The sequence below is a fragment of the Talpa occidentalis genome, unplaced genomic scaffold, assembly GCF_014898055.3.
Source record: "Talpa occidentalis isolate TD23 unplaced genomic scaffold, MPIMG_talOcc4v2.1 talOcc4.2, whole genome shotgun sequence".
Taxonomy (NCBI): domain Eukaryota; kingdom Metazoa; phylum Chordata; class Mammalia; order Eulipotyphla; family Talpidae; genus Talpa; species Talpa occidentalis.
In genome coordinates, this window is record NW_023602073.1 from 62,898,071 (window position 1) to 62,911,703 (window position 13,633).

At 50.1% G+C, this 13,633-nt stretch overlaps 1 protein-coding gene across 1 annotated transcript; it reads right to left on the minus strand.

The window, feature by feature from the left end:
• Positions 1–1,732: 1,732 nt before the first annotated feature.
• UNC5CL (unc-5 family C-terminal like) lies at positions 1,733–9,031 on the minus strand. The gene is made up of 8 exons (XM_037520887.2): positions 8,591–9,031; positions 7,818–8,118; positions 6,895–7,157; positions 6,145–6,246; positions 5,828–5,895; positions 4,891–4,991; positions 4,629–4,742; positions 1,733–2,299 (listed from the first exon to the last, which is right to left on the minus strand). The coding sequence occupies exons 1-8, from the start codon at positions 8,976–8,978 to the stop codon at positions 2,086–2,088; spliced, it is 1,551 nt and encodes a 516-aa protein (XP_037376784.1). The 5' UTR covers positions 8,979–9,031; the 3' UTR covers positions 1,733–2,085.
• Positions 9,032–13,633: the final 4,602 nt, after the last annotated feature.

Sequence of the window (13,633 nt, forward strand, 5' to 3'; positions counted from 1 at the left end):
GGCCAGAAGGCTTTCTATCACATCAGAGAGGTAGAGATAGGGAGAGACAGGGAGGGAGACACATACACACCACCCCGTAGCATCTATTCACAACTCCAGAAGACTTGAGGTAGGGGGGAGCATGAAATAAAGATTTCTTTGACTAGCATGGATAGCAAGGAGGAGACAATGGAAGTAAATGGGAAAACCGTGATGGTCTAAGGGAGAGAGATTCTAACCCTGCACCAAGAGAACGAAGAGAAGGCCAAGGCACCATCCTGGAGTGGCTGGCAGACCTTGGTGGGGTGGAAAGACTAAGGAAAATAGTGGAGGGGGCGTGAGGGTAGGTGGCAAAGAGAAAAGAAGTGAAAGAGCCCCCCTGAAGCTCTGCTTTTAACAGGAAAGAAGTGAACCTCCTTGATTTACCATATCGGACCCAAACAATTTTCACACCAGAAGTATAGTCTACAAAATGCTTCCCTCCAATCTGCCCCCGTAGATATAATTTTACCAAATACAACCATTCAATCAAATATCTAAATTTATCAATCTAAGCAAAATACAGTTCGTAACAAAGAAAAGCAATTTTCATATTTTATTACACAATATTGTTCATCATAGAAAAAGCTTTAATGTTCTTAATTAAATATGGTAGCAAATTGTTAGTGTTGCCAAAGAGATTTTCTGTCCTTGAAAAAATTAACACCTGTTTGCAAACTAAAGAATTGCTAGAATTGATTCAAACCCTTTGTTCTCTTTTCAGGACCCAGACTCTTGATCTCTTTTCTAACACCTAACAGGTGCTGAAATAATATTTGCTGACTAAATTGAGTGTTCTTTATCCCTAGTTTTCATTTCCTGACCCCAAACTGGACCTTTATGCATGGGGAAATATCCCCACCCACGAAATCCCAGAGTAGCCAGGCTTTTTCAAGTGTCTTTGATTCAGAACATTGGTTCAGAGACACTTGCCCGAAGGGAATGACTGAGGGTTTCAGAGAGAAAGAAACACACAAAGGCAGCCACCATAGGCAGAAACATAAAGTGCTAAGATATCACGTAACAGAAAGACATACAGATTCAAGGATGGGGTGACTGCAGGAGATAGCAACAGCAAAATGAAGTCAGAGACTTAAAATGCACACTAGTCAAGATAAGGAGATTTAAAAAGTGGGCAAGAATGATACTTTGCAATTTTCTCTTAAACTTTAATCTTTTAATGATAAAGATAATGGCAGAGAGAGAAGACAAGGCAGGGGTGAGAGAATAAAGAGATAAAAGAAAGAAAAGGACAGCAAGATAGACAGCCAGGCACAACTGCCCATTTTTAGAGCTGGACTTGAACTTGGTAATAGCCACCTCTTGCCCACTGGTTGGGATCCTTGATGCCTCCAGCATTCCAAGCCCTCTCCTGGCATGGAGAATTCCTTGCAAGACCAAATCTGCTCTCCAGCATCCTGCATGAAACTTTCTCACCAGCTCCCTGCCTTTTCGATTCCTAAAGCATGAAAGGTTCATACTACATCCCCTAATTACAAGGTATATGCTATTTTAGAGTTGACCCTCAGCTCACAAAAGCTGCAACTTTATTTCCCGCAAGAGAAATGTGGTTTCCTCAAGGCTCCAGACACTATCTAATAAATTCCTGTATTCCCCCATGCTACACAGGCCAATGCTGGGTATTACTAAGTGCTCAGTGAATACTTGTGTGCTGACCAGTCCCCAAAGGGTGCCAACAGGGCAACCTAAGGGTCCTTTGGTCTATCAAAAAAAAAAAAAACAAAAAAACAAAAAACAAATAGCTTCCGGGAGGCTGGACGCTATGCTGTAGCCATCTCCTAGGCTCCTGCGCCTCCTGCCGGCCAGGAGGGGATCTACACTATATGCAGGACAAAGCTGGTTGTAAGGATGGTCCTGACCAGGGAAGGCTGGCAAAGGCACTCCAGCCTCACCAGTGACCCCAGACATCTGTCAAGGGTTCTGACAATATTGTTGAACAGAGCCAGCTGCTGTATTCTTCTGTGTTGGAGCAAATACCACAGCCTCCCAGTGCCCAGTGTCCTTCAAACAGCATCCCACACTGCCTGGCATCAGCCCAGGGGATGCTCAGAACTTCTCGTCCAGTTCTAGGGCCTGGTTCTCCAGGGCCAGCCTGTGGACTGGGGCTGGGCTGCTCCCACTCAGGTAGTTCTGGATGACGGAGGCACAGTCCAGCCGCTCCATCATGGTCATGAGGTAGTGCAGCTCCTGCAAGCTGCCGTTCTGCTCCTCAAACAGCTCCAGGATGGCAGCTGCTGGGCTGCGCTGGCAGGACAGGAACCTGGCCAGGAGGTGGGGAGAGGAGGAGAAAGGATGGAAGTGCACTGAGGTGAGATCTACTGCCACACACACAGCCTCCTATATCCCAGCTCTGGTCCTCATCCTGCCTTGCCCATTTTCCAGGGTGGTAGGATGACCCAGGATTTTGAGCCTGAGATTGTCCTGGCTCAGAGGCTACTTCTCTCTAGGATTGAGTTTCCTCTGCTTATACCCAGGGCTTGCATGAGAGGACTCTAAGGTTGCTTCCAGCTCTAATGTTCCTCATTGCCTTCTCTACCCCACCCACATCCGAAACATGCTCCCTCCCTCCTGACTGCAGCCTGCTAACTGGCTCTCCCCTCTCTCACAGGCCATACATCCTGCCCACAAAAAAAAAAAAAAAAAAAAGTTTTTCTACATCGTGGCTTTAATCATGAGCCTCCGCTGCTTCAAGAATCTGTACTAAGCAGCCCATGCTCCTGACTTTTCTGCTCATCCAAATTCTGGCCTTACCCTGTTTTTCTCTGATCTTTTCTCCCCTCCTCCCATCCTGAACCTTCCTTCCTCAAGCCTTTCCCATCTTGCACACAGCACTCCTACAACCACCTCTGGTACTTGCCCAGAGGGAAAAATTGAACCCCTTTCCCACCACCTGCTTCCTGAGCCCAAAGTCCCACCTCCCAGATGGAAGTGACCATCCTGTACCCCTGATTCTGTGATATTCTTGCTTCAGCTATTTTGTGTGTTTATTTTCAACTGCTGTGCAGTCCTGGCTACATATGATAAGGCACAAGGAACACTTGTCTTTATTTTCTAAGCTCTCTGTAACTCTCAGTGGAGCATAGCTCCTCGGGGCTGGATACTTGATAAATGTTTAATAAATAGATAACAGTAAAATCCATCCTGTTTTCAGGATGCAGCTCTAGTCCATCGAGGTGAAGTCTTCCCTGACCGCTGCACTCATCGAAGTCTGGATTCTGAGGCTTAGCTCAGAATTGTTCCACTGGTTTCTCTTGACAGAGACCATGGCTGCACTGCCCCCATTCCTGCTAACACTTATTGAATTGACATGTGCCAGGCACTTGGCTACATGCCTCACATACATCACCATACAGCCCGCCACTCTGTACAGACAGGCACAGCAGGTCAAGCACTCAATATGGGTCCAGTTCTTGCATGTTAATTGGTTTATTATAAAATATTTGCTGAGCATCTACTATGAACCAGACATCTTTCTAGGTCCTGAGAATACAGGGATAAATAGAAAGAGTTGCCCTTTTTTGAAGGATATGGAAGACAGCAGCCAATCTTACTGCTAAGTTGCTCCTTTGTCTATGTCTATGCTATAATGATTTATAATAACAAACATATATACTGGGTTCTGCCCCTGGTTTCTAGCATAGAACTCCCCAAACCCTTGCAACTTCCTACATGATAAAAATAGCAGATCTTTTGTTCTAATATTCAGTCTAATATTTGGTTCCTGACACAGGGCTCCTAAATCCCTTAGTATCTCCAGGACCATAAGAGTATCTTTTGTTCTAATAAGGTGATTCTGGGTGGAGTCCTGGGTGATTCCAGAATGGGGGCTGATGACCAAAAAGACCAATCCATTATCAGAAGCTTGGGTTTTTACCCCCACTGCCCTCCCATTCTGTTGAGAAGGAAGAAGAGATGAAAGTAGTTAATGATCAATCATGACTACGTGATGAAGCCTCCATAAAATTCCCAGTTATAGAGGGTGGGGAGATCTTCCTATCAATAGTTGGTGAACATGTGGCAGTGCTAAGAAAGCAGTGTGCCCAGAGAGCACATGGAAGCTTTTTCATATACCTTGCCCAATACATCTGATTGTTCATGTAATCTTTATCATAGCCTTTAATAAACCAGTAAATAAAAGTGTCTACTTAAATGAAATGGAAATTGACAAGGGGGTTGTTGGAATCTCCAATTTATAGCCAATTGGTCAGAAGCAGAAGAGATAACCTGGTTTTGCCACTGCAGTCAAAAGTGGGTGGAGAACTTGTAGGATTGAGCCCTTAACCTATGGGTTTGGCTGCTAGTGTCTTGAGGACTCTACCCTCCAGATAGTGTCACAGTTGAGTTACAATGTAGGACACCAAACTGGTGTGGCAGAGAACTACTTAGTGTGGGGGCAACCTTCACACATTTGGTGACCAGCAGAGTCAAAAGTGTTCTGGGTAAAAGTCAAGGAGACACACAGGAAAGAAACACACATATGGAACAACTGGTTTTTTTCCCCACACAGATATGGTCCAGGTTCCAAGGTGTCCTGAGGACCCCAAATCCCAGTCCTCCCCCCTCCTATCCACAGATCTCACCCTTCTTACCGGATTTTCATGCCACAGAGCCCCAGGTGGGAGGCCAGTCGGCGCCAGTCATTGCCTGAAATGCTGTTTGGCTCCAACAACATCTGCAGCTGCTCAAAGAGCTCAGGGGGCAGCCTACAGCAGGGGAAAGGGTGTTCTTAGAGGGGAGGATCAAAGAGACCCAATCTGGTCCATGCATTCCCTTCCAACATTGCACTCTTCCTGCAGGTACAGAGGCCGTGATCTCAAACATGCGGCCCCAGCAACCCTTCCTCCACCTCACCTGTTGCATGAGGCTGGCTGGGAGACAGGGGGTGGCACGGCCCAGGATTCCTCTTCTGATACCTGGAATCTGAGGATTTCCATATACTTCGTCTCCAAGCCCTGGGTCAACAGAGGGTTAGGGTTAGGCTTAGGGGTCATAGACATCACCCCAAGCAGGACACTCGAGAACCTACCTCCGTCCCTCATCTCTCTCCTTCAACCTGGCACCCAGAGCCATTTTACCAGGAGACAGGCTCAAGCCACCCAGGACCTCTAGCTTCTGCTTCCCCAAACCTAGAACCTTCAGCCTGCTTGCCCCCTGAGCTCTGGGACCAGAAGACCAACACGTCTGTAGGTCTCCTTAGACACCAGGAGAAACCCAGGGTGGGGCCACGGGTAGGAGGAGGTCATTCAGGATAGAAACACTGAATTCAGACATACTTTACTCCATTCTCCATCCCTCCTTTCCTAGTCCTTCCTCCCTGAGGGGAGGACTCTCCAATAAGATGCCGCCAAGGTTCCCCAAAGACTCTCAGCCTTGATTTCTCCATCTCTTCCCTTGGGACAGTGAGATAGCTAACTCGAATCCCCCCTACTCAAGACCCCGTCCTGGTCACTCCCCACACTGGCAATACACATATCATCTTCAGATGGAAACAATCAGCCTAGAAAGATACCTCTTTTATTTGATACTAAGTGCCTCTGAGTTGGGAGTGGGGGTTACTCTAGGATTTGGCTCTTTTACCCTTGTATAAGATTCATCCATAAGTAGAGCAGAGAGAGTCAGGGACGGAAGGCGGCCTGGAGGCCAGGAAACCTAAGCGCTGAAAGAATGCAATCATCACCTGGCATGTGATCAGGGCCATATTTACTGGGTACCAAACCCCTCACCCACTTCGCCCAGGAACCATCATCCCCCAGCTCTGCCCTTCTTTGGCCCTTCAGCTCCAACTCACATCCTGAAAGGTGTGCATGGTGACAATGATCTCATTGGTTAGTGTCGAGCAGTCTTCATTCTCACTGGCTACAAAGAGGAGAGGATATGGCAGGTGAGAGAGGTAAAGGCCAGGGCTGAGAGAGCAGGGGATGGGAAAAGGACTCTATGGTAAGGCTTTGGAGATCTAAAGAGGCCGGGGGCAGAATGCCGCATCTTTTTCTCTGCAAAGATCTGTGTGGCTTCTCCCTTTAAGAGAAGGTTTTTGTGCTTGGCTGAATGAGGCGCTGCAGAGCCCCAGGGTTGACAGGCAGAAGATGGACAGAGTTACTGAACTACCTGCTTTTCTCCGGAAGCAGAAGGAGCGGAAGGGGCACTTTCCATGCCAGATGTGAAGATGGGGAACGAGCTGGGAACTGCTGTCATCCACATTCTCCCAACCTGGGGAAGGGACAGAGAACGGAAGACCTCAGAGAGTGGCGCTCCCCTAGCATTCAAAACCTACTGCTTGCAGGTGCTATTCAGGGTTCTGTGGGGAGAGATGGGGAGGGAGCAAAGAAAGCACAGTCAAGTGGATGGGAGGCCCCAGAGTCTGCGGGGGAGAGGTTGGAGGTAAGCTTCTACCACCACACACTTAGCATGCAGACTCGGCCGCACTCTCCCCTCCACAGCTCCCTGAATGCCACGCACACAAGTGCAATCCACACTCACCCAAACAGCCTAAGCCCCACTGGCCATTCCTGCAGCCCACACCAGGAAGGAAAGAGAACCCAAGCAAAGCAGGGACTCTGACAGCCTCTCCATCCAGTGGGACCATAAAATCCAACCCTCTCTCCCTGCTTCTGCGGGCACAACACCTCTCATTTCCTCCATCCCAAATCACTGCCCTCCCTCAGAGGGGCCAGGGCTGAGTGGGCCACCTGGGAGAGGGAGGGGGCTCCCCAAGACCTAAGTAGAAGCCAGAAGGTCCCTTGAAGCTGCTGCCTGCCCAGAGTGTCCCAAGGACACTGGGGGTTCCCAGATTTTCACGCCGGGAGAAGGCGCTGACCCTCCCTATTGCCCGGTTCCCCAGAGCCCGGTCCCCCTCACCATCAGAGATATACTTGAGCTTCAGGTACTGGTCCCCTCGGGCCCCAGTGAAGTCGAAGAGCTGGCAGGGCCCACGCAGGCGCCCGCCATGGGGCTGCTCGTTGGTCAAAGCCCACTGCAGGGCGCAGGGCGTGTTGTTGAGGAAGTAGACGCGCAGCTGCACGTGGGACTGGCCTGGTGCCAGCGGGGAGCAAAACAGAGCCAGCTGCAGCCATTTGCGGGCTTCCTGGCCTGCAGGCGCTTCCAGCACGCAGGTGTAGAGGCTGTGGAGGAAGAAATGGAGGACCATGCACTGGGGTGGGGGCTGGGGAGCCCGTGCACCTGCCACCCAGCTCTGTCAGGCCCAGGGGCCAACGGGGAGAGAAGAGCAGTGTAAGGCATGTATAGGGAGGAACTGGGGTCGGGGGACGGCCAGGGAGTCACCTCACATGACAATCAACAAGTAGAAGAACCAGTGGGTATTCCCCCGCATGGGAGAGAAGGGAGTGGACTTGGGGCGACCAGGCTTGGAAGGGGGTCCCACACACACATGGCCTTGCTCTGGTCAGTGGGTGGCAAGGAGTCTTGGGAAGTAGAAGGGCTGAAGAATCTAGAAAGCGCTAAGGACAGACATGAGATGAACAGTGTCTTAATGGAAACAAACTGCCTTAGACAGTTGGGGACAGTCCTGAAGAGGGGTGTAGGGAAGAAACAGATGATTTTAGACATAGAATGAGGATGGAAGGCTGGGGTTGAGTCAGACCTTTCTCGACACACAGAGACAGCAGTGTGGCAGGCTGTGCCATCCTAGACAGGGCCAGAGGGGCAGGGAAGGGACACAGGGGGATAAGAAATCCACAGGTCATCTGGGCAGTTCCATAAGAGACAATGAGGAGGCACAAAGAAGAGGGGCAGAAAGGACGGGCTCACAGGTCCCCGCCTACCTGAAGTGGGAGAGCTGGATGCGACACTCGTCCCGGGAGGTGTGGGCCCCCGACCGGCCCAGGGGCTTCCAGGCCTTGGCATCGAGCAGGGTGGTGTTGCTGCTATAGGTGCGGGCCTGGCTGGGCTGCTGGGCACAGTGCTTGAACGTGAGAGTGCAGGGCTTCAGGAAGGAGGCCCCATGAGGGCCACATGCCACCACCGGGCTCACCAGCCCCTGGGCGTGGGACAGTGACGGGGCATCTGACAGGTCCCACACCAGGATCAGGGACACCCGCTCCTGGCGGCCCACAGCCACAGCACCTGGGGAGGGGGGAGCTGAGATGGGCCTGGCACGTTGGCATGTCCCTTCCCCAGGAGAGGCCTGGCTAGAGAGCTAGGGGGTGGGATTAGGAGCCCAGGAGAGAGGATGCCCACAGGGCACACTGGAGGCAGCATGGAAGGAAAGCTAGTCGACTGTACACAACTACCCCTGCCCTCCAGGGCTGCTGCTAACCCATATGAGGCCTGATGTGAACTTGCAAAAGGTGCTTTTCTTTCAGATACTACATCTCCCTATTGGAGAGTTGTCACAACATACTGTTCATTAGAACAAGACATTTTACTCCCACCTGCCAGGAATTCGTCATAAAAATACGTAATCTATCCATCTTTGGAGTCAATAGTTTTGGAGTCAATGATTTTCAGAATTATGAAGATGTGGATGAATGATGCGGCACCCTCGTACGTGTAACATGCACAGCGCCGTGCTGAGAAGGAAAGTGGGTGCTGTTACCTGGTGGGATGAGCAGGGAGATGCCGGTATCCTGGAGTATCAGGCAGCCGCCCCGGTGATCCACCTCTCGGGCCGAAAACACCAACAGTTTGTTCATCAGCTCTCGGATGATGGTCTGGCCTTGGGTGGGGGTGTGCAGCTCCTGGTAGAAGGCGGCCATTTCTGGCAGTGTGGCTGGCAGGCTCTGCCTTGGGGACTCATTTTCTGGTGGGGGAGTGGGCTGGGACACAGACTCATCTTGGCTATCCAGATTCCAGAAGGTCCTCTGCAGCCAGCGAGGACAGTGGCATCGAAGGCACTGGGCCAGAAGGAGGGCACTGGCCACTGGCACCCCCACCAGCAATAGGAACTGGGCGGGTTGGAAGGAACTCTCGTGGGCGGGTAACATGGGCCTGGTCACTCGATGCTGCCAGCTCCCCTGCACCCCTGTGCTGGCCACGCCAAGGGTCTGGAGAGAAAAAGAGGTCAGTGCCAGGCTGAGCGCTTTCAATGCCTTGGAGGCCAAGACTTGGCTTCCAAGTAGCTGCAATCAGGAAGCAAGTTGCATTCCAGTGCACCCCAACATTCCAGTCAGATCAATTCCCTTAACACAACTTCACTTCTTTCTCTTACTCAAGCACCTACCATGGCTCCCCATGATGATGTGAGCTTGGGTTTAGAGTTAGAGGAGGTAAGTTCAAATGCCACATTGGTCACTGTGTCTGAGTGAGCGTAAAGTGCCTCAGTTTCCATATCTATCAAAATACTGACCTTCATCTTCATATGCTGATATGAAAAGATCTTTAAGTGGAAAGTGTGTCACAAAGAGACATCTCTGATCTCATCAACATAAATAAAACTATGGGGCCTCCCTGGTGGCGCAGGCAGTTGAGCGCCACCTTGTGAAGCTGTCCGCAGCCTCTGCAGCGCAGGTTCAATCCTGGCCGGCCAGCGAGAATCACACAAGGCGCAGCAGACCTCTCCTGCCTCGTCCACTGCTCCCCTCAGCAGTCTATTCCTCAGTCTGCCTGTTCTGTTCCCCGCTCTGTCTCTGGTGAATCCTCTCACCCTCCCACGCATCTGGCCTATACCCTGGTTCTTATATAAAAATAAATAAATCTTAAAAAAAAATAAATAAAACTATGGCTAAGAATAAATATTTATGGGTGTTTGTATGTAAATAACAGAGAAAGATCAGGAGCAGCTGGGCAAGAAAAATATAATGTGAGCCACATCCCAAAAAGCCAATAAAAATAGAAGAAAAAAAAGAGAGGAAAAAAAATAGGAGAAATTAATTTTAATAATATTTACTTTAAGCCAATATATTAAAAACAGTATCATTCTCAATGGTAATTGACATAAAAACATTAATGAGCTGCTTTACATTCTTTTTTCACCCTCACCCTTTGAATTCCAACCGTATTTCTCACTAAAGTCACATCTCAGTTAGGACTTGCTCTATTTCAAGTGCTCAGGAGTCACATAGGCCAACGATTCCTGTCTTGGACACTGCAGGTCTGGAAGGATACACCCCAAATTACCCTCTTGGTCATTACTGAGAGAAATGAGAAACTGACAAGATAGAAGGTATGAATGTGGGCTTTCAGTTTTCTTAAATTCTTTTATCTGTGTTCTTCGGATGTTTCACACCAAGCATGTACTTCATATCATGTTTGGTATCATTCTTTTTGAAAGCTGTTACAAGTGGGGGGTGTTGGGAAAGTTTCCTCTCAGCATCATCGTGAGGGTAGCTTGATATCATGAGGAAATCATGTGTAGATGATAAAGCACTATCCAAATATGTCTGTTTATTTATGCCCCTCCTTCTGCCAGAAAGGCCAGAATTTACCTCACCAGAACAGAGGAAATACAAGAGTAACAAAAGTAAAAGAGTAACAAAAGGGAAGCAAAAGGAAAAAGTAAACAAAGCTTCTTGTGAAGGTAGAGTAACGCAGGGCAAAGCTTACCCTGACCTCCACTCACCTGGTTACCAGGCAGGGCTGTCAGCTTGGGCTCTGGGACTATCAGCAGCCCCCTACAAAAGCCAGCTCTGCCTGAGGCCCTCCAGAACCCACAGCCTCTCTTTCCTACTTCCCCTCTCCCTGTTGGATACCCAGTTTCCAACATCTCTACACTGTGGCCAAGATGGGCTCCTCACAACTCATTAATGTTAATCTCTGGCCTCTGCTTGTGCTGTTCTCTGTCTGACATCTCATCTTCTCTCCCTACCGCCTCATCTACCCACCTGGACCACCCCCCCCTTGTGCTCAATAGCGCCTCCCTTGGCTCAACAGCCCGTGACAGTCTCGCTCCAGACCATCCAGAGCAGCTTGATTATATACTGTCATGTGTGGTTTTCCCACTCAAACGAACATTTTCTGAGCACCAGCTGTGTACCAGGCACTGTGGGATGTTCAGTCCTGCCAAAGATGATGTCTCATTCAGCACTCAAGGAGCTTTTGAGGAAAGGTAATTCCTTCACTCGGTAGCAGCTGAGTTCTGTGAATAATAGCTTCCTTCAAAGTCCTCACACCCCCTGTGGCTGATTCCCTAGGGTTTGTATTAGAAAAGTTTCTGGCAGCCATACACCCCCAACCCCCACAATCATACCACCCCCTGGAGCTCAGGCCTTGACCCTCCTCCCCAGACTGCAGCTCCTTACTTGCCCATCTGTATTCTTCCTTCTTTGGGACCCAGGCAACCTAAGCACCTAAATCCTCCCAGATGGAGACAAACAGTCCCTCTGTGACTTCAGGTGTGAGGCCTGGGGAAGGAGCAGCTCCCCAGTGTCCCCACTGAAAGATAGACAAGGGAGGGAAGGTTTGACTTTATTCCCTTTGCCTTAAAATCTCACCCTGCAGACAGGCTTCTTGCAGGGCACACAGGTGAAGCAGGGGAGCTGGGAACACCCCGAATCTAGCAGGAACAGGAGCTGGTACAGCAAGTTTCCCTTTACATACCATCCATTCCTTTTGGTTCTTCCCCATTAAAGATAATTGGAATTATAACTGTAATAATAGGAGCTAACATTTATGGAGTTTTACACCCCATTGCTGTGCTAAAGCACTCTATGTGGCCAATCTCATTTGCTCCTCACAGCAGCCTTATGAGCTAGGTGTTATTTTTATCTCTATTGGGCAGATAAGGAAGCCAAGTATTCTCCCTACAGTGAGGATGGACAGAAGATTATTAAGCTGCAACTAAAAGCAGAAGGAAGGATGAGCAGGGATGAGGAGGACTTCCAGAAACACTCCCTGTCTCTCCCTGCCCCTTCTTTTTCCCTGGATTTCTTCCCTTCCACTTCTTGAGGAAAAGAAGCTAGAAGAAAAAGAAACAAAAATAAAGTGAAAATAAATAGAAGGGTGTAGGGTAAATGGTTTTCAGGCTTTTCTGCCCTCCTACAATTAGGCTTCCCTGCCTGATGGGGCACCTGAGGTTGTTACATTGTTGTATAGCTGTTCTGTTTACTTCTGTGGGCCATGGGAGAAGTATTGATAAGGTCAGGCAGAGAAGCAGAAGCAGGAGAAGAGGAAGGAGAGAGAGAAGGGGAGAAAGAAGGCCAGAGAAGCCCAGAGTGAAGACTTGTGGGGGCTTGGAGGCTTCCTGCCTCATCCCACCCCAACCTGCCATGTACCTGGTTGCTGTACTACATGTAAAAGCTCAATAAAAGTCTGAGAAACCCACCGAGGGCTCCAGGACTCTCCTTTACCTGCCTATCTGCTCGGATCCTAGGTGAACCAGCTCTGTGACCATCCTGGCACTACAAGGGACAAAAGGCGCATGCTTTGCTGCATGGAGAATGATGCACCGAGGCACCACATAGCAGGGGAGAGGCCAGCTAATGTGAAAGAAAAGAGGGATACTGCTCAGCAACCTTCCTGGGGCCTCCAAAGACCATAGTCTAAATCCCCTTGACCAGCCTCCAAACCTGGAACATTTGGCTTATATGCTCCCCAAAGCCCACCTGGGCCTCTCACCGGGCAGGGACCACATTCATTGACCTGCATGGAGCAGGTTAACTCCTCTCCCAGCTCAGCCCTCCCCCATCCCCATCTCCCAAGCTGCCAGTTCTTCCAAGCTGCCTAGGTCTCACTCCATCCTCCCTCCTGGGGCCAAGATGCCAGTCCACAGCACTGCAACCAGCTCAGTGCAGCTCCCCAACCCATACCTGACTCATCATCCACACCTCCAGTGTTCCTTGCCCCGGATCCCAGATCACCCCGTGTAGCACTTCCCCAAGATGAACATTGTCACCACCTGTCCCTGGGCAGTGGCTCCCTCCAGCACAAAGACATAGGCTCCAGCTGCAAAGCTCTGCTCATAACCTTTAAAGAAACTCTCAGGGCCTCCCTGGTGGCGCAGCAGTTGAACACTGGGTTGCGAAGATGCCCGCAGCCTCTGCAGCGCCGGTTCGATGGTCCCACATGGCGCGCAGACCTCTCCTGCCACCTGCTGCTCCCCTCAGCAGTGTATTTCCTCAGTCTGCCTGCTCTGCTCTCCCCCCTGGCTCTGGTGAATTCTCTTACCCTCCCGCGCTTCTGACTGTACCCACCGCTGTATAAATAAATAAATAAATCTTTAAAAAAAAAAAAAAAAGAAACTCTCAGAACTCTCAGTCCTCCATTCCACCCACACCCCGGCATACTGGTAATCACCACGCCTATCCAACAGCTAATCAATCTGAGCTATTGGAGCATAAAAGTACTGGGACGGATGAGCCCAAGCATAAGCCAGGGACAGGTACGCTCGGCATACTCTCCATTTCCGCAGTGCACAGAACCACCCACTGGTCCTCTGCCCTCTGGGCAGTGGCCCTCTCCAGAGCTGTTTTTCTCTTCTCTTCCTCCTGCAGAGGATCTCCACACTCGGGCAGGACAGACCCAGCTGATTTGGCTCCTGCCCTGAACCCCATGGAAGGCCCTCTGCACTGCCCACCCACCCCTAGTTGCTCCAAGGGGTGCTCACCTTACTCTCTCGGTGCTCCCAGAGGCTGCTTTCATTCAGGACAGTAGTTCCTTCTCCGAGAAACAGAAGTCAGTCCGAGGAGTGCAGGTGGGTGGGGAA